At 35.2% G+C, this 22,213-nt stretch overlaps 1 protein-coding gene across 2 annotated transcripts in view; it reads right to left on the reverse strand.

Moving 5' to 3' along the window:
• Nucleotides 1–22,213, reverse strand: part of GRM5 (glutamate metabotropic receptor 5) — a 559,718-nt gene that overhangs the window by 524,011 nt on the left and 13,494 nt on the right. For both annotated transcript variants that reach the window (XM_027083628.1, XM_027083629.1), the window contains exon 2: nt 18,099–18,962. In XM_027083628.1, the coding sequence (XP_026939429.1) occupies nt 18,099–18,759 (661 nt within the window). In that variant the 5' untranslated portion in view covers nt 18,760–18,962. The remainder of the gene's footprint in view (nt 1–18,098; nt 18,963–22,213) is intronic.

Here is a 22,213-nt window from a genome sequence, read left to right on the forward strand (position 1 = left end):
CCCCTAATAAATGGGAAAGTTAATAGAAAACTTAGGTTTCCTTAATAATTAGTGATTTATTCCTAAGAGTCTGATACCATTTGATCACAGGTAACATTCAATTTTTCACGCATTTTTTAATAAAGGGATATTTTGTTTCATGTGAGCTATGCCTTGTCTTAGCCTTCTTATGACCAGATGGTTCTTATTTAGAATATTATATGCAGATATGCAAACTGCTTTTTCAATAATAAATATGCCTTATAGATGAGTGAGGTTTAGGATTCCTTTTTCTGAAGATGAATCCAAGTTCTAATTTTACAAAGATATTTTTTCAGTTGTATAACACAGTAATTCAATATTTCTATAGATTATACTCCATTTAGAGTTATTACAAAACAATGGTTGTATTTCCCTGTGCATATATATATATATATATATATGCAACAAGGATGTGTGTGTGTGTGTATATATATATATATATATTTGTTTGTATCTCTCAATCCCATACCCTTGTCTTGCCCCTTCCCTTTTCCTCTCCCCACTGGTAACCACTAGTTTGTTCTCTATATCTGTCGGTCTGTTTCTGTTTTGTTATTAACAATCATTTATTTTTTAGTTTCTACATATAAGTGATAACATACAGTATTTCTCTTTCCCTATCTGACTTATTTCAATGAGCATAATACTCTCTAGGTTCAGCCATGTTGTTGCAAATGGCAGAATTCCATTCTTTTTTATGGCTGAATAATATCCCTGTGTGTGAGTAAGTATACATATATCACATCTTCTTTATCCATTCATCTGTTGATAGACACTTAGGCTGCTTCCATATCTTGGCTATTGTAAATAATGCTGCTATGAACACTGGGGTGCACGTATCTTTCTCAATTACCGTTTTCCTTTCCTTTGCATGTATACCCAGGAGTGGAATTGCTGGATCTTACGGTAGTCCTACTTTTAGTTTTTTGAGGAACCTCCATACTTTTTTCCACAGTGGCTGCACCAGTTTACATTTCCACCAACAACGTACAAGGGTTCCCTTTTCTCCATATCCCCACCAACATTTATTATTTGTGTTCGTTTTGATGATAGCACTCTGACAGGTGTGAGGTGATAACTAGTTGTGGTTTCAATTCACATTTTTCTGATGATTAGCAATGTTGAGCAACTTTTATGAGCCTATTGGCCATCTGAATGTCTTCTTTGGAAAAATGTTTATTCAAGTCTTCTGCCCATTTTTGTAATCCAGTTGTTTGTCTATTTGATATTGAGTTGTATGAACTGTTTATATAGTTTGAAAATTAATCCCTTACCGATCATATCATTTGCAAATATTTTCTCTCATTCAGTAGGTTGTCTTTTCATTTTGTAAATAGTTTCCTTTGCTGCACAAAAGGCTTTAACTTTAATTAGGTCCCATTTGTTTATTTTTGCTTTTATATCTTTTGCCGTAGGAGGCAGAACCAAACAAAATTGCTATAATTTATTTCAAAGAGTGTTTTGCCTATGTTTTCTTCTAGGAGTTTTAATAATATGTATGTGTATGGTTAAGAGTGGGACTTATGAAGGAAGATTAAAGGATGACTTACTGTAGAGGTAAGGTCTCTATCATAGTTTAATAACAACCTCATACTTGGTGTATGAACACTTTATATATTTAAATCTTCAAAATTTATTTTACAGTACCAAAAACTTTATTTTGAATGCAACTTTGATAGGATTATACATGGGCAGGGAGAAATGCAATGCCTTGCTTCCTAAGAAAGCTAGTGGTTAGTTAAATATACTTATATTACCTGAACTTTTATGCCAGCAATTATTTATTTAAAAAATTTATATTCTTGCTGTATTATACATTTAAAGAGTCATAAATATTGAACCTTAAAAATTGTTCATATCCTTTCCAGTTAATACAGGAATGTAATCTTCCTTCCTACTTGTGGTCTTTGTAGTTGTTTTTATTAATTTAGCTAAGAAAATTTTTTTAAACACTAAGGTAAACACCACATAAAATGTTCATTTATATGCTTTTATAATTGTAAAAAGTAAAAACATTTATTTCTGATCTGATTTTTATGATTTCTTTCCTTCTGCTAACTTTGGGGTTTTTTTGTTCTTCTTTCTCTAATTGCTTTAGGTGCAAGGTTAGGTTGCTTATTCGAGATGTTTCCTGTTTCTTAAGGTAGGATTATATTGCTATAAACTTCCCTCTTAGAACTACTTTTGCTGCATCCCATAGATTTTGGGTCGTTGTGTCTCCATTGTCATTTGTTTCTAGGTATTTTTTGATTTCCTCTTTGATTTCTTCAGTGATCACTTCGTTATTAAGTAGTGTATTGTTTAGCCTCCATGTGTTTGTATTTTTCACAGATCTTTTCCTGTAATTGATATCTAGTCTCATAGCATTGTGGTCAGAAAAGATACTTGATATGATTTCAATTTTCTTAAATTTACCAAGGCTTGACTTGTGACCCAAGATATGATCTATCCTGGAGAATGTTCCATGAGCACTTGAGAAAAATGTGTATTCTGCTGTTTTTGGATGGAATGTCCTATAAATATCAATTAAGTCCATCTTGTTTAATGTATCATTTAAAGCTTGTGTTTCCTTATTTATTTTCATTTTGGATGATCTGTCCATTGGTGAAAGTGGGGTGTTAAAATCCCCAACTATGAATGTGTTACTGTTGATTTCCCGTTTTATGGCTGTCAGTATTTGCCTTATGCATTGAGGTGCTCCTATTTTGAAATTAAAGATGATACAAATAGATGGAGAGGTATACCATGTTCTTGGATTGGAAGAATCAACAATGTGAAAATGACTCTACCACCCAAAGCAATCTACAGATTCAATGCAATCCCTGTCAAACTACTACTAGCATTTTTCACAGACCTAGAACAAAAAATTTCACAATTTGTATGGAAACACAAAAGACCCCGAATAGCCAAAGCAATCTTGAGAACGAAAAACAGAGCTGGAGGAATCAGGCTCCCTGACTTCAGACTATACTACAAAGCTACAGGAATCAAGACAGTATGGTACTGGCACAAAAACAGAAAGCTAGATCAATGGAACAGGATAGAAAGCCCAGAGATAAACCCACGCACATATGGTCACCTTATCTTTGATAAAGGAGGCAGGAATGTACGGTGGAGAAAGGACAGCCTCTTCAATAAGTGGTGCTGGGAAAACTGGACAGGTACATTTAAAAGTATGAGATTAAATCACTCCCTAACACCATACACAAAAAAAAGCTCAAAATGGATTAAAGACCTAAATGTAAGGCCAGAAACTATCAAACTCTTAGAGGAAAACATAGGCAGAACACTCTATGATATAAATCACAGCAAGATCCTTTTTGACCCACCTCCTAGAGAAATGGAAATAAAAACAAAAATAAACAAATGGGACCTAATGAAACTTCAAAGCTTTTGCACAGCAAAGGAAACCATAAACATGACCAAAAGACAACCCTCAGAATGGGAGAAAATATTTGCAAATGAAGCAACTGACAAAGGATTAATCTCCAAAATTTATAAGCAGCTCATGCAGCTCAACAACAAAAAAACAAACAACCCAATGCAAAAATGGGCAGAAGACCTAAATAGACATTTCTCCAAAGAAGATATACAGATTGCTAACAAACACATGAAAGAATGCTCAACTTCATTAATCGTTAGAGAAATGCAAATCAAAACTACAATGAGATATCACCTCACACCAGTCAGAATGGCCATCATCAAAAAATCTAGAAACAATAAATGCTGGAGAGGGTGTGGAGAAAAGGGAACCCTCTTGCACTGCTGGTGGGAATGTAAATTGATACAGCCACTGTGGAGAACAGTATGGAGGTTCCTTAAAAAACTACAAATAGAACTACCATATGACCCAGCAATCCCACTACTGGGCATATACCCTGAGAAAACCATAATTCAAAAAGTGTCATGTACCAAAATGTTCATTGCAGCTCTATTTACAATAGCCCAGAGATGGAAACAACCTAAGTGTCCATCATCGGATGAATGGATAAAGAAGATGTGGCACATATATACAATGGAATACTACTCAGCCATAAAAAGAAACGAAATTGAGCTATTTGTAATGAGGTGGATAGACCTAAAGTCTGTCATACAGAGTGAAGTAAGTCAGAAAGAGAAAGACAAATACCGTATGCTAACACATATATATGGAATTTAAGGAAAAAAATGTCATGAAGAACCTAGGGGTAAGACAGGAATAAAGACACAGATCTACTAGAGAATGGACTTGAGGATATGGGGAGGGGGAAGGGTAAGCTGTGACAAAGTGAGAGAGAGACATGGACATATATACACTACCAAACGTAAGGTAGATAGCTAGTGGGAAGCAGCTGCATAGCACAGGGAGATCAGGTCGGTGCTTTGGGTCCGCCTGGAGGGGTGGAATAGGGAGGGTGGGAGGGAGGGAGATGCAAGAGGGAAGAGATATGGGAACATATGTATATGTATATCTGATTCACTTTGTTATAAAGCAGAAACTAAAACACCATTGTAAAGCAATTATACTCCAATAATTATAATTATACTCCAACATTGTAATAATTATACTCCAACATTGTTATACTCCAACATTGTAAAGCAATTATACTCCAGATGTAAAAAAAAAAAAGACTGTCAAATAAAAGAATAAATAAATTAAATAATTTATTAAATTATTAATAAATTAATTAAAATATATTAAATAATTAAATTAATTAATTAAAAAAGAAATAAAAGATATCAACTTAAAATTAAAAATAATAGTGATAAAAACATTAATTTCGGGAAAAAATAAAAATAAAAGAATAAAAGTCCACATGTCAAAAATAAATAAATAAATAAATAAATAAATAAATAAATAAAAATAGTCTAAGGGCCCCCAAATCTGTAATTTGTGGAAAAAAGGATATTAGATAACCATGGTTAATAACATTCATAAAGAGCATGGAAAATGTTCTCTTTACAATGCTAAGTTAAAAAATGTAAACAAAAAATACAAAATTATGTATAACTAGTTTTAAAATTGGTTATAACTAGTTATTAACACTGTGCATGAGAAAGATAAAAAGAAATAAAAATGTTTTATTTCTGTTGCATTGTTAATGATCTTTCAAATTATTTTTTTCTTTTCCAAATGTTAAATAATATCTATGTATTACTTTTGTATTTGGAAATAATGTATGTTTTTAAATATATCATTTGTGCCCTCCTTATTTTCACTTAGTATCATTTAGGTTGTTTTTAGACACCAGAATGAGAGGATGGGCATACTTCAAAGTGCAAATGTAACCCAAGGAGTTACATTTGAACCCATCACTAGGCCAAAATAAAAAATTATTATAATAACAAAATTAGTATTAACAGATGATATTTATTGACTGCCTACTATGAACTACACACCATAAATGTTTTATATATTTTAAAAGACTCATATAATTTACACAGTAGATAGTTGATGTAGGTCAACCATTATTCTCATTTTCTGTGACTCAGTTTCCTCATCTATAAAACTGAGATAATAATGGTACTACCTCATAAGATTGATGTATTAAATGAATCTATGTACGTACAAATACTCAGAAAAGTGCCTGGACACCTGGTGAATGCCCTGCAACTGTTCTCTATCATCATCATCACCATCAATATCGGCAATCATTGAACAATTGATGAAGCTGAGATTTACAGAGGTTAAGTAACTTTCTCAAATTTTGATCCCTTTAACCACAGAGCCTAAGCCCTTAAACTCAATGATAAAAGCAGTAAATAAATAAACTTTCAATTATAATGAAAAGACAGCTGCTTGTAAAACTGAGTGTCTTTAAAATAAAAATTCTCTGAATATTAAGCTTACTTTCCAATTGGTGTCCTGGCATCAGGAGCTCTGAGACCTTAGACGAGTTACTTAAATTTCTAAAACCTGAGTTTCTCTTTTCAAAAACTGACGTTGAAAAAAGAACGCAAAATAACAACAGCCAAGATTTTTTGAACTGTTATTGTTACAGTTAATGTTACTGTTTTTATCGTGGTGAAAATATCATTAATGAAGTCTTTGATTAGCATCTAATTTTCATAGTACTGTACTCAATATTTTGTAAAAGCATAGTTCAAGCATATAGATCTTGACACACGGTGAGTGTTCAATTAATATTTAATTAATTAATATATCAGGCAGCTTTAGATTTACAAAGTGCATTAACTGATTATTCAATTGACCATCATAACAAAACATGAGTAGAGAAAGGGCAGATATAGCCTTCTGACATCTTGCAAATGAGGATCCGTGTATTCAGAAAGGTTCAATGAACCGTCCAAGGTCATCCCAAAGTGGGAAATCAAATATGGTCTCTGGATTAATTCCAAGATTAATGCTCTTTCCACTGATCTCAAAACCAATTCTTCGATGCGCTACCTGGATCAAAAGTCAAGTTTTCCATATTCAAATTCAGTCATTTCAGCATGAGTTTCTGCTCTTCTTCAGGAATGAGTAAGTCTTATTTCAGTTGCCTTTCATCAGAAATTTGTACAATTTCTGAAAGTATACTCATGGCCACTTTATTGTATATTAAAACTTGAGAGCTTATTTTTCTTCTTCATGTTTCTAAATGATATTCTTTCTTTCTACTGATGGAACAAATGTTACACTCTCCCCAGCCTCTTGAAACCTTCTAATCAGATGCAATAATTTGCCCAAAGGCACGTAATAGACTTTGAGGCTAGGAGAGAAATTTCCTGACAAGTAAACCCAAATCACTATTCCCTATAGTCATAAAGTAACACAGCCTCCTTCAAGGAAGGCGTTTTTCAAGTAAGTGAAACCAATTCAGTACAATCATTAATTCTACTGATTACTCAAAATAACTTGGAACACTTTAGAAGAGTTTAAGACTGAGAAAAGACTCAGAGAAGAGGGAGAGGTTTGAGAATTTCAAGAAAGAAGCAGATACCAAGTAACATCAAAACCAGAGATAGGTTTGAGATTATGAATAATTTCAATCAAAGAATGTTAAGTTTGTACCAAGAAAAATGTAGTATGATTAAAAGGGAGAAAAAGTGTTTTAAGTTTTCCTAGGGTTCCACATAAATAATTAGGTAATTTTCAGAAGTCTAAAATTCAAAAAAAGAAATTATCTCAATTTTGTTAAACAAGCCAGAGAATGTCTTAATTACTAGTGACAATGTATCTTATAATTTATTGTTTGAGGTTGCCTGCTATATCCATTAGTGAGGGAAATTAAAATCTTTCCTTTTCATAAAAAAAATATTTTATTGGCACCTAAATCAGGCTTCCTATCTTGAATGGAACAGAAACTTCATACTAGTCCAGGGGGCATTAAACAGTATAAACAAAAGCATAACTAGGTCACCTGTGATGTTTCACATGGCTCCCCTCAATTCCAGAATATTAAGCACAAAGCAAGTATAAAACCATATTGTGTTAAACAAAAGGATGACACACTGCTTCTTTCTTTTTCTTATCTTTTTTTCTTCCAACAGAGATATCCATCCCTATTCACCTTAGTCATGTAAACATCCTGCTTCTAGGAGCACATAGCTCACTTGTATTATTTGGTAAGGACTGGTAAGTGGAGATTGTTTTGAGAAAAAAATCTTTAAACTCTCTATAATTTTCCAAATTACACTTAATAAAGACTTCTTTCTTTCAGTCTAGTTGCTTAATACAGTCATCCCTTGCCATACAGGTGTCACTTGATGGGTTCCTGCTTACACATAACCCTATTCTTTCTATCAAGGTACATTTTATATTAGTACGAGACCAGGGCTTGGTATGCATCTGAGAAAAGCCATGTGCTGACAAGTGCTTCCATCTTACTTTTTTCATAGTGTGTACAACAGAGTCTAGCACATAACATATTCCCAATAAATATGTTTAAACTAATGAGTAAATTAATTTACTTGTTGTAGCATCACATGGACCTCAAGTCCTATTAGGTATGCTTTTATATACTACATAGTTGTATTGAAACATATTGCACTTTGTCAAAAGTCTATAATATATTTTGTGTAAAATTTTCTCTCAAATCATCAAAAATGTTGCTACCAGTTTTCAATTATTTTTATAATTTCATGCAATTCAGCAAATGAAAGTACTTCCAAACCGCCAAATAATTTGGAATTTTCTCATTTTATTAGTTATGAATAACAGTTTACTGTTATCAATTATATATAAAAATAAATTTATGTAATTAATATTGCCAGCTTGATTCTTCAGCATATATTTTTTAATAAAACCTGAAGTTTCAACATTAAATGTAAGGAAAATTAATTATTGTTTATATTCTCACTCTGAACAAAAAGTGAGAATTAATTATGCTCATGTAATAAGGGATGAGTGTACTAACTTGGGAACTGAAAACAATCAAATTAAATTTGATTACAAATAATATAACCAGATAGCTTGTTTAATTTTTTTCAGTGTCTTGATATAGTTTTTCCTCTCTTTTCTCAATTTACTTCAATAAAACATATTATCAGCTTCATTTTTAATTTAAAAATTTTCAAATTCCATGAAATTGAAATTAAACTAACACGATACTTCAATATGTCTTACTTATATATTTCTCCAGCTTCTCTAAGGGATAAAAAGCCACTATATGACAACGCAATAATACAGTTTTCCTTAAAAACTGTACTCTCTCTACTCTCATAAAGGAGAATCAAGGCTTGAAATCCTAACCCACATCTGGTGAAAAGCAGATATAGAACTTTGGAAAAGAAGTTATATAACCAAAGAAATATGAAGAAGGTTTATGAAGAAATTGTCAAAGACACAAATACTTGTTTTTAGAGTCCTTGAGAAAAGGACCAAAGACATACCCTTTTTACTCTATTTATCTTCTATCTACTTTTCATTGTAGCTATGGGTAGGGCCGACTTTCAGATAATATTAATAATAATATACTAATGATAGCATAAACATCTATATCTTGATACCACTTCATAGATTATAAAAAACAGATAATTTCTGATAACACATTAAATAATTGATGAATAAGTTATTATTACTGTCATTGTTATATCTGAGCTATAATGATGTGTAAGAGAGCATCAGTTTTGTTTTCAAACTAGTATAGCTATTAAATGTAGACTGGTTTATTTCCAAGGTCCATATTATATCCTTTTGTCTTTAAACTCAAGCCTATGGAATGCCTCAATGTGCTACAACTTTGCTTGCATTAACAAAGTTGCAGTTACTGACTAGTGAAGGGGCTGGAGCATGTCCAATTTGAAATTTACAAAGAAGTTATATAACCATTGGGCAAAATTATTTTTTTACTACAAAAGATATTCATGCTTTTTATAAAAGTGACAATTCAGAAGTGCTTAAAGTACAGCACTAATTTTCCATCTTCAACCTCCTGTTTCCACACCCCCTTCCCCTCCCGACACACACTGAAGATTATGGTGTTAACAGTCTAGCAGCTCTGGGACTTTCCAGACCTTGTTCATTTTACTACACCATAATGCATCTCAGCAGTTGGAGGAGAGGTGGTGGGATCTAGTTATAATTGTTCCAAAGCACTAAGCATCCTATGTTGTAATATATGATCACAGACTCAATTTTCAAAAGGAAAATTGGGAAGAATCTAAAACTCACTACGTTTACTGGTCACTTTCCTGGCTAATTTTGCATTTCATTCAATAATCAATTTTAAATAAGCAAAGCCAAACTGAAACATTAGTGATGGGTTTTTCTTCATGTCCAAGATAAGGCAAGGCACGTCCTTGGCAGGCTAATTTAGAAGGTACTTATTGAACACTTTGTGCCAAACTTAACAATAACTGCTTTGTATTTACTTTTTACAACTGTCTTATGGGGCAGGTATTATTATCTCAGTTTAATAATGATGAAATTATATTAACTTACTTGTGCAAAGTCCCTCTAACTAGCAAAGATATTAATGAGGATTTTCATTCAAACCTGCCTGTGTTCATACTACTACTTAAAGTGATTCCAAAGGGTTAAGAAACTAAATTCCTGAGATGTCCATGTCTTTGCAACAAACTGAATTTAAGGTCATGACTCCACTGTAGCTTGCCTATTTTGTGAAACAACTTTTACTTCTAAAAGCGCTGTCTCACGTCTTACCTCACTTTATTTTACTAATGGTATTTGGCCTGATCTTCGCGTTCTAAAGAGACCTTAAATTTAGACTTGACTATATTATCAAATGAAAAGACATATAATCATTGGAAACTCAGAAAACTGAAATAAGACTGTTACTTTATATGTTTAAACTTGTGCTTTATTACACACCACATCACATGGTGCATCATGACTTATTCTATATAACCAAGGAATCACCTTATAAATAGCGTAACTACATCACATTGTATTTTAATGTGTTTATGTGTATGCATGTGTTGGAGGAGGTTAGATGTGCTAATGTGTTATATATAAACTTTTAATACCAAAATTATATAATACCTTTCGGCATTTATTTCTTAATATACTGGATTGGGATACTCAAAAAATAAAATGTCCCTATGCTTGTCTTGATCTCTGATAAAAACTAGGGCTGAGAACTTGCCTTCAACCTCCTGTACTAATGTCCTCGACACTGTCCTATATTGATGCTTAGGCCATTTATCATTAACCATATATGAATTATTTTTATTTTGCTCAAAGTCTCTACCATTTCCCACCATGGATACTTTGGAATTCTTGCTTGTTCTTAATAACAAGGCTTAAGATCCACCCATCTAGGAGAGACAAACCAAATGACATTGTCACAGAAGCATAAACCTTTGTATGTGACTTGCATTTCTCTAGCAAATAAAAAAATGAACAATGTTAAAGAGAAAAGTAGAGTAAGTTGCTTTTAAGCTTATTTTTTAGCTGTAAGACATAGTAAGAAAAACACTGTAAATGGTAACCGTAGTACACATATGGCTATATGCAACTAAAATAAAAATTTACAGAGCAATATCTACTCTTACTATCATGTAATATACTGATATTTATATTCTACTCTATCCTATTTTATTCTACTGTATACTAACTGCTGGTCTCAGGCCACTAAATTGGTTTCACAATTAATTCATGGGTTGTGATGTAATTTTTGAAGCAACACTGACTAGATATTCTCTCATTTTAAAAGATCCTTTGTGTATGTGTGAAAAATGATGCATAAAATGCATACCTGGGGCACGATCTCTGGTTTTAAAGTCCTCTAAGATAAACATATCTGACTATCATATCTCTTGCCAAAAAGTATCCTCAATTCAACATTTGGTTAAATTGAGAAGTCTTTCTGGAGTATTTGCAAATGTGCCAAGATGAGATTTTATAACTCCTAGTTCTGACGAATTCCAAAGAAGTTTTTTATACATAAGGCTACAGCATTTAACAATATGTCTTCCTGCTCTTCAAAACTTGGTACCATACGGCTTCCTCCCATAATTGGCATCTGAAGGACGGATTGTGGCGTCTGCAATGGAGATGAGAATAGAAACAACCTACAGTCTGTACTCATCATCAGGCTCACAAAAAGGTCTTCGATGAGGTTAACTTGTTGCCACGTGCCTCCTCCTTAATTTATTTTCTTTTTACTGTAATTAAATCTTTCCATGGGAACAAGGAATGGTGTTGCTTTCAAAGCCAGATAAAAAGACACATGAAATATGCTCAAAAGATATTCTCAGAAGGGAAACGAATAGTGTCTTCTTATTTCCTATGGAGGGAAGAGAATCAATAGATGTGCATTCTACTTCTCCTTGAAGCCACAACTACCCCAGTACACAGGAAGGGAGTTTGGACTTTTAATTAAAAAGAGTTGGCCTTGGGTTCAATTTTTGCTCTGTCACTAAGTAGCTACAGTATTATGCGAAAAAAAATCACTTTCTCTTTCCATACCTGTTCTCTAACTTAAAAAATGGTAACTTTATCAGACTGTGTTATGGGATAAATGAATCAAGTAGAAAATTAATGACATATAGTATAAACGACCATGTTTTAACACACAGAATAATAGAATCTCAATTAAACAACATTTGGTTGTCAGGAAAGGGAGTTACCAAAAGGACAAATAAACCAACTCCCTCATCTCCCAGCTGAGGTTTAAGTTCATTTTTCCAGATCCCCTCCACGTGGTTATGTATACCAGGCTTGTGCACAGGAGTTACCATTAACTCACTACCTCCTAAGAGAGGCAATTCTTTCACTGAATGTGGAAACAAAATTTTGGACAGGAATCTTGAGTTGTGAGACCCAACTTTGTTAACAATCATGTACAAGTAAGGCCAAATTACTTGTCCATACTGTTTCCTCGAATGTAAGATAAAGGAGTTATTAAATGCTTACCTAAGACACTTCACACTGTTAACACAGTGTTAACATTCTATAGAGCTAACAGTAGTTTTTGTGTCTGAATTATCATCATGACCATCTGAAAAGTCATCTCAACTCTCAACACTATTCAACCCCTGAAGAAACAAAATGAAATCCCCTTTAAAAGTACTCAGTAGTGCCCATACTGACATTTCTCATCTTTCCAAACTAAATTGTTATCTTGATATAATCACAGTTAGTAGAAAAGGTGTGATGGAAAAAGTGTGTTCCCACTTTTTAGAAGGTAAACTAAACACATAGACTATGAATCACATTCAAGGTCTTTCAACCAAAGCTTGTTATCAACTTTTTAAATAATTGATGGAAAAACCGTATCATAACCTGAAAGTTAGACGATATTTTAATGATGTCACATTACCAGTACCACTTACTGGTACATTTTTCCCCCAGAGCATCACTGAGATGTTTTTTTGGCTAGAAAAAATTAGCATTCCTTTATCATTAGGTGGAAGTAACAAATTCAAGAACCAGTGCAAACACAAAAGGGAGTTGGGTGTGAAAAGCATTTTACAATTAATCAAGGGAGGCATTTTGGCATCTCATTTTTATAAAGAGGCAAAACTGTGAAAAATTACAAGTGCCTGCTACAGATCCACATGCTATATATTCATTAAGTGTGAGCTGGATACTACTTTAACACAAATACACTCATTCACCAAATAGTCTTTGAGCCCCTACTATGTGCTAGGCACTCTGACAGGCCCTGGGCAGGTACAGTGGAGTTTCAACTAAAGCCAGCAAAAACTGTGAAGTGTGAAAATCCTGTACGTCATCCATAAAGCGCAGTATGTATGGTTTGTGCCAATTGGTAATTCCTTTCCTCAATGAAACTGAGCTGTATCAAGAGGAAGCATGTAATAATGGAATATATGCAAGTGTCTGACTACTTAAAGCATCCAAACTTTCAGGAAGTTATCAAACCTCTAGCTTTGAACCAGAAGTATGGGTAAAGCATTTTAAATGTTCTTTCTTGCCCACAGCAATTATTCCATTGAAATCTCAATAATATTAATGCATGTTAATACATTTACCTTGTTTTGATTTTGAAGTTTAAACGTTGTCGCAGTATCCTATTTGGGAGGGGCAGTTCAAGTTTAGTCATTGGGATGAAAACGCTTATCCTGGACTCTACCTTGAAGGTATTTATTATTGCACATGAATTTGTGGTTAGGTAGGTAACGTTTATAGTTTCAGTTAGGATATATTGTATGATTGAAATTGACTGTGGGTCAGGAAGGCAACTGTGTGGCTCTTCACTGGGTGCTCTCACATAGTTGAGGTCAAGCGGTCTAAGACGGCCTCATCTGGAAAACCTGGCAGCACTCATCCTTCACAAGGTGATGACAGGGTTCTAAGACAGACAGACTAGGAAAAAAGTCTTCATTTCCACCAAGTTCTATTGACCAAAGCAGTCACATGGCTAGTGCCGCATGAGAGTGGAAGGGAACTATTAAGTTACAAAGCAAAGGGGTCATCAATGGAAATCCTCAGAGCCAAAGCAATGGATCTGCCACACCCCTAAACAGGCAAGCACCATAGACTCTGTACTATCATGGGCACATGTACCAAGGTTTCCCAATGTATGGAGGCAAATTTTCTTAGAGCAGAGACAGTGGCCACTGGACTGTCTCCTTTACAAAGAATACAATTTTTTCTTCTCAGTTACTGCACGCTCCTTTCACAGCTGCAGAGCTAGAGTGGTTTGTATTTTTTTCTTTTTTTGTTTTCATACATTTAATCTCCTTGCCTTGAAGGCCTGGACAATATGTGTGCATGATATAACAAGCCACCATAAATATATAGTCCTGTAGCCTACGGAAAAACATAAACCAAGGAAATGCAAGTGGAGGAGATTAACCTTGAAGCTGAAACCCAAGGCTTCTTGTGCTTGTGATGTCCTCTGAAATTCTGCGATGCCACACACGTTCTCAAAGGAACATCTTGTGTTAGCTGCCAAGAGGACTGAGAGACAAAGTACTGCACGTTTAGGTATAATGTAAATGGGCAACGTGGGGGAACAAAAAGCTTTTTTGAAAATAAGACAATGTCTTTTTATAGACCTCAATGCCTGTGTGAAAGCATTTGGAAATTTCCATACTCTTCAAGAAAGAAGAATATCAACTGAGTGAAAAAAGGTAATTATGCAGACATGGGCGTAAGTTTGAGATACTCAGGTAGGGTGATCTAGGGCTGAAGAGAACTGTCCCAATCCAGCCATAGAAAGAGGCTCAGGTGAGAACTGGTATTGTCATTTCATGGGAAGTCCCGCAGGGGCTTCCTGAAGGGCCAGACAACAGAAACCCAGGCATCACCTTGGGGACTTCCACAGTACCCAGCAGAGCTGTACCTTGTTACTCAAGCACTTTTCTGATCCTGGAGGTAAATTTTACCTTGTAAAACTTCCTACTCCACTGCTCCTATGCCGATAAATTTTAAGACATAATACCATGTAACCTCACTAGCCACTTACTCGCTGAGGATCCAAGCAATATAAATACCCTTTGATTAAACCACATAAAACAATAAACCAAAAAGCATTTCTTCCAGTCTTCAATGTTTGTATTCAAAGTTTGTTCTCTCCTAAATTCTGGTGGTATCTTCCAAATATTTTGCCCAAATTCGTCAACAAAATTTCTATTGGCCTATTTTTGAAAAAATAATTAAATTTGCCTGAATTTGGCAATAAGTTTTTATTGACTTTTTTTGCCCACAAATAGAATATTTTCTCTTAATTATTATGTTGCCTATGCTAAACACGACAGTTTAATTATTATTAATTATTTAATTAATTATTCTTAATTATTATGTTGCAATAGGTAGTCTATGCTTGTAATATACAACTTCAAATGTTTGCATGTAGAAATTATATAAAAGAAAGTCTCTTCCATTCCACCCTATTCCTTAACTCCTTAGAATTCCTACCCAGAAGGAGCAACTGTTATCAGTTTTGCTCTTCTCTGAGAACAATTCTATGAATATTCAATCAAGTGATTTTTACAAACTCCATTTTATACAAATAACATACCATTTACATAGAACTGTGCTTTGCTTTTTTCACTTAAAATGATCTTGGAGATCATTATGATCTCATTACCTACAGAGTGTCTCATTCATTTTAATAGCTACCTAATAATATACTTTACGGATGCATTATAATTTATTTTATTGTATCACTCAGTATAGGGATATAATTAGGTTGGAAAAAAACATTAAATTAGTAAGAGTCAAAGGTCATGATGATGAGTTTCTCTTTGAACACAATCTTGGATTAGCATCTCCTATAGACTGATCAAGGCCTACTCTTCTGAAGCTAGATGGAAGTTCCTAATGAAATTTATGATTGATCTGAGGTAAACCAAACATAGCTTCATCCTTGGTCTCTTGCAAACATGTTTTTTTACTTTCTCACCTTCTCATATTTCCTCATGCCCTTTACTGGAAACCCATGCCTTCTTAATTTTCACCAGTTGTCAGTATTCTTCCTATTAAAATTCCACTGTCAAATTCATTTCCTTCTCTAAGACTTCCACTATGGCCTCCATCACCATAGAGCAGGATATGATTTTTTTCTCCTTCAATTTACTTGAGAAACATTTGTAACTCCGTGTCATCCTGAATTATGGTTATGGAAGTATTAGTGCGTGCTCCATCTCCTTTCCCAGACTGCTTGCCCATTGAGGGTGGTAATGTACAAAACATAGGGCTGTCCTTCACAGGACTATTAGAGCCTTTTGTATATTTTGACTTAATAAATATGTGCTGCATAAATATATATCCTCTGGGTGTGATTCTATTGGATTCTGCTGAATTAGAATAGGGCACTGAATTAGCAGTTAGTAGCTGTGAGCCCTCCTCCTGCCTCTGAAGTTGCTATCAGGTAGTTATTGGATGAAGTATATAAACTCTTAAAACATTCGTATTTTAAAAATGGAATAAAATATCTGGACTATCTAGATCACTGCTTGTTGTGAGAATCAAATGAAATAGTGGTTTTATAAGAAAACTCTCAGCATTAGGAAAAAAAATCAAAGGTCTCCTAGTCCAATGACCTATCCATTGATCAAAATCTCTATATATCAGCATCTTTGTACGTAAACCATAAACTTATGTATGAAAATTTCCAGAGGCATAGAAGTATCAATCCAGTATAGAAGGCCATTTTATGTTTGTGCAGCTCTGAATATTGTTAAGAGTGGCCATACAGTGAAATCCATGTTATGTCACTTGATAATGAAAAGTTTGCTATATCTAATTGGTGACAGGCTCCCAATCTCTGAAGTAGTCTTACTCTGGTCATTTCATTAATTTACCAATAACTCAATCTCACTTTTACAAGATTAGATTGTTTGGAACACAGTGACAGTATTATTGCAGAATTTAAAAATCTCAACTGAGATTTGAACCTCACGAACATTCGAATCTCAGCTCTTTCACTTAATTCTTGACATTAGGCATGTGACTTACATTTTCTATGCTTCAGTTCCCTCATTTGTAAAGTGGGGATCAAAACGTAATCTATCTCATAGGTTTGTTTGTTTGAGTACTATCAATAAATATCTTTACAGAATATATATATGAAAAAAACCTTTTCATAGTGCCTCAGTAGTTGATAGCTATAATTAACTTTCAATGTTATTCTCAGGTCTATTGATCCAACAGAAATGACTTTGTATAATGTAACAATGTGTCCGTATTGGCTATATTGGATGAAATATACTTACACAAGAGATTAAATGATCTGAATATATTATTATTTGATTTTATTTTAAGAAATAAAAAATTTTAAAAAACAGAAAAAAATTAATTAATTAAAAAAATAAAGTAAAAATCTCAACTAATCCTAACAATGATCTAATGAGCTATACAAAGTCTTGTGTACTTTCTTCGGTATACTGTAGTGTTTAGCATAGGCAGTATGCTGTCCTAGAAAGAGTGCTACGTAATGAGTAAGCCTCACAATGTGGGTATCTTAACCTCTGTAGGTGAAATCAAACCTATTCCAAACAGCGTTGGTTGAGAACTAACAAATAATGTATACAAACGCATTTGAAAAGCACCATCAACAATAATCAGGGCTGATACTATTATTATCTGGTATAGAACCTCAGTCATATTTTCCTTCCTCACTATGATTTCCACATAAAGAAGCAATAAATTTCAAAGCAAACTAATGCTGAATTATTAAAACTTATACTTCCTGAGAATGTTCTATACAAGGATAGAACTAATTCATACACATCTCCATTTCAGATTTAACGATACACTCTATTGAAAAATAGTTGTAAGACTAAACCGTTTGGTAATTTTCTATTACAACATACCTGGGCCAGAACTGGCTGCCTGCAGGCCTTATGTGTATGTATGTGTACCTCCCTTTAACTATCAGAAACTCTCAGGTACTCAGAGCAAACTTACAGTGTTAAAACGTAAGGAGTTCAAAGGAGATCTAGAAATCTTAAAAATCCCTAGCATTGTTATAGAAGATGTACAAATAATGTAACACGTAAACCAAAAAAAAGTATCCATTTTGCCAACTGATGGTCGCATAATCACTCATGTTAGCTTATATCTATTTTGCTCTAGACATCTGCCATCCCGTCCCTTCTTATATAACTGAGCCACTCAAAAGATCTCAAATAATTAGGACAATTTTAGCCCTCCAAAACTTGAAAGTTTAACTGGGAAGCTATCAGGTGCACAAGACATACTCGATGTAAAGAAAACTTACCTTCTGTGTGCACCGCTGACACATAGGTCCAGTTGTACCTCTTCACTATGTCCACCATGGCCCGTGCCTGCTGGGCATCTGAAGGCACGACCCTCATGAAGTACTTGAACAGAGTTTTGTCGCTCAGATCCATGCTTGTTGCCGAGTAAGCAATTTGAGGTATGTTGAAAAGCTGGAGCAAGTTCTGGACCTGAATGGCCACAGAACTGGAGCCAGGCCCGATGACCCCGACTATGGGCTTCTTGGAGCGGAAGGAAGAGGAAGAGCCATCCACACAGCGCACCAAGCCTTCTTCTTCTTCTGAAGAAATGAGGGAGTCCCTTATAAACTCAATGCTCTGCTCTAGGGCCACGGCCGAATGCCAGCAGGAGTCCCTGATCTCGCAGCCCAGGGTGATGTTGGGCAAGAGCGTGGGGTCTGAGTTGATCCTTTCCAGGGTGTGCAGCATGGCCTCCACCCTCTGAATGCCATACTGTTCACGAACTGCCCCACACTTCCGCTCATGAACTTTGTCCACAGTGGGCTGGTGGTGGACAGAAAAGAGAGCCCCGATAATGATGTCACCAGGCATGTGAGCCACCACCCTCCTCTCACTGGACTGTGCGCTCCCACGGACATCTTCTTTCAAAAGCAGGACTGACAGGATCAACAGAAGGACCATTTTAGGAAAGGAGTTCAAGCTAATAAAGACAGCATGGTGGGGAAAATTTAGGCGAGTTCTGAGAGAGAGAATCCGGTGATGTCCTATGGTGAGCCGCAAACCAAAAAATCAGTCAGTGATTTAGATGTGCTCTCTAAAGGACCACCATGTCCCCAGGGACCATTTAGTTAGATGCATCCATATGTGATCACGATCTTCAAAACCTGGGGAAAAAAAATAGAATGGGGATTTAGCAACGTAAGTGCAACCGGATTGGGAAGCTCGAACAGTCTATGCTAATAGAGAAAGAGAGGTCTTTCTGATGTAGGTAACTTGAGAAAAAGAATCCAAAAATCTTTCTGACTCTTCTTCGTCTGTCTCCTTTGTGATTCTGTGATTTGATAAAAGCAGCTGATACAGCTTCTTGATCCTACCTGGCTTAGGTTAATATTTTTTTCATTTGCTCATCTGGAGTACGCAAAACCAAATCTCATGTGTGGGAGGCCCAGCTATACTCTGACACGAAGGTGAGGGAAAGCACCTAAAAGAAGTATGCCATGAACAGAAATCTTCAAAAAAACCCAAAATATTAGACATTGGTGATCCCAATAATAACGACGGTATTTTTGTTTGTTTGTTTTAGAAATGCTCTTTGTGTCCTTCCAAATTTTCAGCATTAAGCATGTACTGATTATGCAATTAAAAAATAAAGTTACTTTAAAAAAAGCCTACAAACCCCATCTTCAAATGCAATGTAAAGCAAGTTGAATAACATTCCCAACAAGTATTGAGCTTAGTTTCCATACAATATAGACCAAAGACAAATGAGGTCAGATCAGTATTTTCACGTTAAATGAACTATAGGATAGAAGAGGGTTGGAAGATTACAAAGTAAAATGCCCCCAAAGGCATACAAAGGCATAGTGCACTGGTACCAATTTTTGCAGAAAAGAATATTCAGGTTCAAATTCCAGTTCTGCTACAAAGAACTATTACTAAATTATTCAACCTCTCAGCACCAGAATTTTGTCATCTGAAAAATAGGGATCATATGTGCTAGGCTGCCCTTATGGGAATCAATATAAGATACCAACTGTGCAAATGTTTTGTATATTGAAAACGGATATATATATTCAAGACATGATTTTTTTCTGTTATTAAATTTCCAAGGGCCTTCTGTGGCTAGGTGGTGAGGACAGAAAATTCTCTGGCAACACACTCAGTTCTCCAGAGTCTTCAAAGTAATTACAGAGTCTTGTAATAAAATTGACAGTAATCAGTCCTTTACCCCGATCCAGGAAAAATTTCCACATCATGAAGATTCAAAGGGCTGGAGGGATGCATATTTGGAACTATACTTCCAAGTAGAAACTTAGTATAGCTATGAATATAGTCATCTATTTTAGTTTAAACTCCTGGGGAAGAAGAAAATTTTGTCCCAGGTTGCCTACAGCAAATTCTAGCATGATTTGTAAAAGAGAACTGACAAATTAGTGATCTGGGTTATTTAAAGGATTGTTTAAGAGACTTATTTTGTAAGTTATTAGCTCTGCCAGCCAAAGATCTCAAGTTGTTTTAAAGTGACTCCCTAAGCATCACCTTTCAAAGACAGGTGATGTTGCTTCAGGAGTTTCTGCAATTATGATGTTTCTTCAAGAATACCAATGGTTTTCAAGACTCATCAGATCTGCAAAAATTCTAGTCCAGACACATAATGAATATAACCTGAATCACATTTTTAATCACTCTCACCCTCATTTTCACCATTTCCTTCCACTGTCTCCAATGGAAACAGAGAAATGCTCCCTCTGTACAGTGCCAAACACACACACGCATGCACACACACACACACACACACACACACACACACACACACACACACACCCCTCATCAAATAGCTACATGCTCCAGAGTAACTAGATTTTTAGCAATATTTAGGGGAAAAATCAGCTTTGGTATGGAAGTTGGCATTGTAGACAAGGGGGAAGGAAACAAAGACATATTAATTTTCTCGTTGGGAAATTATCTGAATATTCTCAAGCTTTCCCTTCACTTTACTTAGACCAAAGACTTGGGGACCAATGCCTATTATCATGGTCATGTGAATTCTACTTCAGACAAAAAAAAATCTGAAGTAAAAGGAATCACAATTTCTCATTAAATCCAGAATGTTAGTAAGCAAATCTAGTAACAAAACAGGACTCATTTTTATTACGTAAGAGCATCAAAGCGACATGAGAGACTAGAAGTGGCCCATCAAACTGATGAACTTAAAATATCGATCTCATGCATTTTATGTTAGAGTTATTTCCAGCAAGCCCCATGTACTGAGAATATATATTGGTACACACACACACATATATATGTAACTTCCTATGATAGGCTAAATTAATTACTTAACTCATTCAACAAATATCTATTAACTACAGAGTGGCAAAGACTAATATAACAAAGAAGTACAGTGATGTACATTGATAATTACCATCATTATCTTTCATTGAGCACCCATCATACACCAGGCGTTTATTCACTAACTCATTAATCATATATTTATGGCCTGCCTATGCTATGACTCTCTCCTGGGAATCAAATATTCAAGAGAAAACAGGGTGTACATGCTCCCTATACTCATGGGGCTTACAAATCAGTACTCTAAAACAGTGGTCCCCAGCCTTTTTGGTACCAGAGACCAGTTTCCTGGAAGACAATTTTTCCATGGAAGTGGGGGAGGGTATGGGTGGGGATGATGATTCAGGCGGTAACGTAAACAACGGAGAGCAATGGGGAGCGGCAATGAAGTTGCACTTGCTCGCCGCTCACCTCTTGCCGTGAGGCCTGGTTCCTAACAGGACGGTCTGGTACCAGTCCAAGGCCCAGGGGTTGGGGATCCCAGCTCTAAAAGGTGACTTGAACTGGAACCTGATGAGTGCAAAGAACAATAAAATGAAGCACGAAGTCAGTCATGTGAAAAGTGTGGCTAGAACATAAATAATGAGCGCAATTATGGTACAAAATTGAGGTTGGAAAGATACAGAACGGCCAGACCATGTAGGATCTTCTAGGCTCTTAAGGAATTTGGAGCTTAAGTGCAACAGAAAGCCACTGAGGAAGTGTAAACAAATGACTGGCACAATCCAATCTTTGAAAAGATTCTCCTAGCTCCTCATTGTTCCGGATAATGGACTTGAGAAATCTGAGACTCTTATAATACTCTAGGTAAGAGATGATAGTGGCTTGGCTATGATTGGTGACAGTGGATATGGAGAGAAGTGGACACAGTCAGATATCTTTTGCAAGTAGAATCAACTGGACTTGCTGACGGACTGGATGTGGGTAAGGTAGAGAGGAATCAGTGTCTACTCCTAGGTTTTGAGTCTAAGAAACTAGTATATTCTGGTATCATTAAAAGGGATGGGACTGACTGGAACAGAAACAGATGGGCTCGAGGGAAAGCAATGATTTTCTTTTGAACATG

The sequence above is a fragment of the Aethalodelphis obliquidens genome, unplaced genomic scaffold (genome assembly GCF_003676395.1).
Source record: "Aethalodelphis obliquidens isolate GAN/ISIS:26980383/991018 unplaced genomic scaffold, ASM367639v1 scaffold50, whole genome shotgun sequence".
In the NCBI taxonomy this organism is placed as follows: Eukaryota; Metazoa; Chordata; class Mammalia; order Artiodactyla; family Delphinidae; genus Aethalodelphis; species Aethalodelphis obliquidens.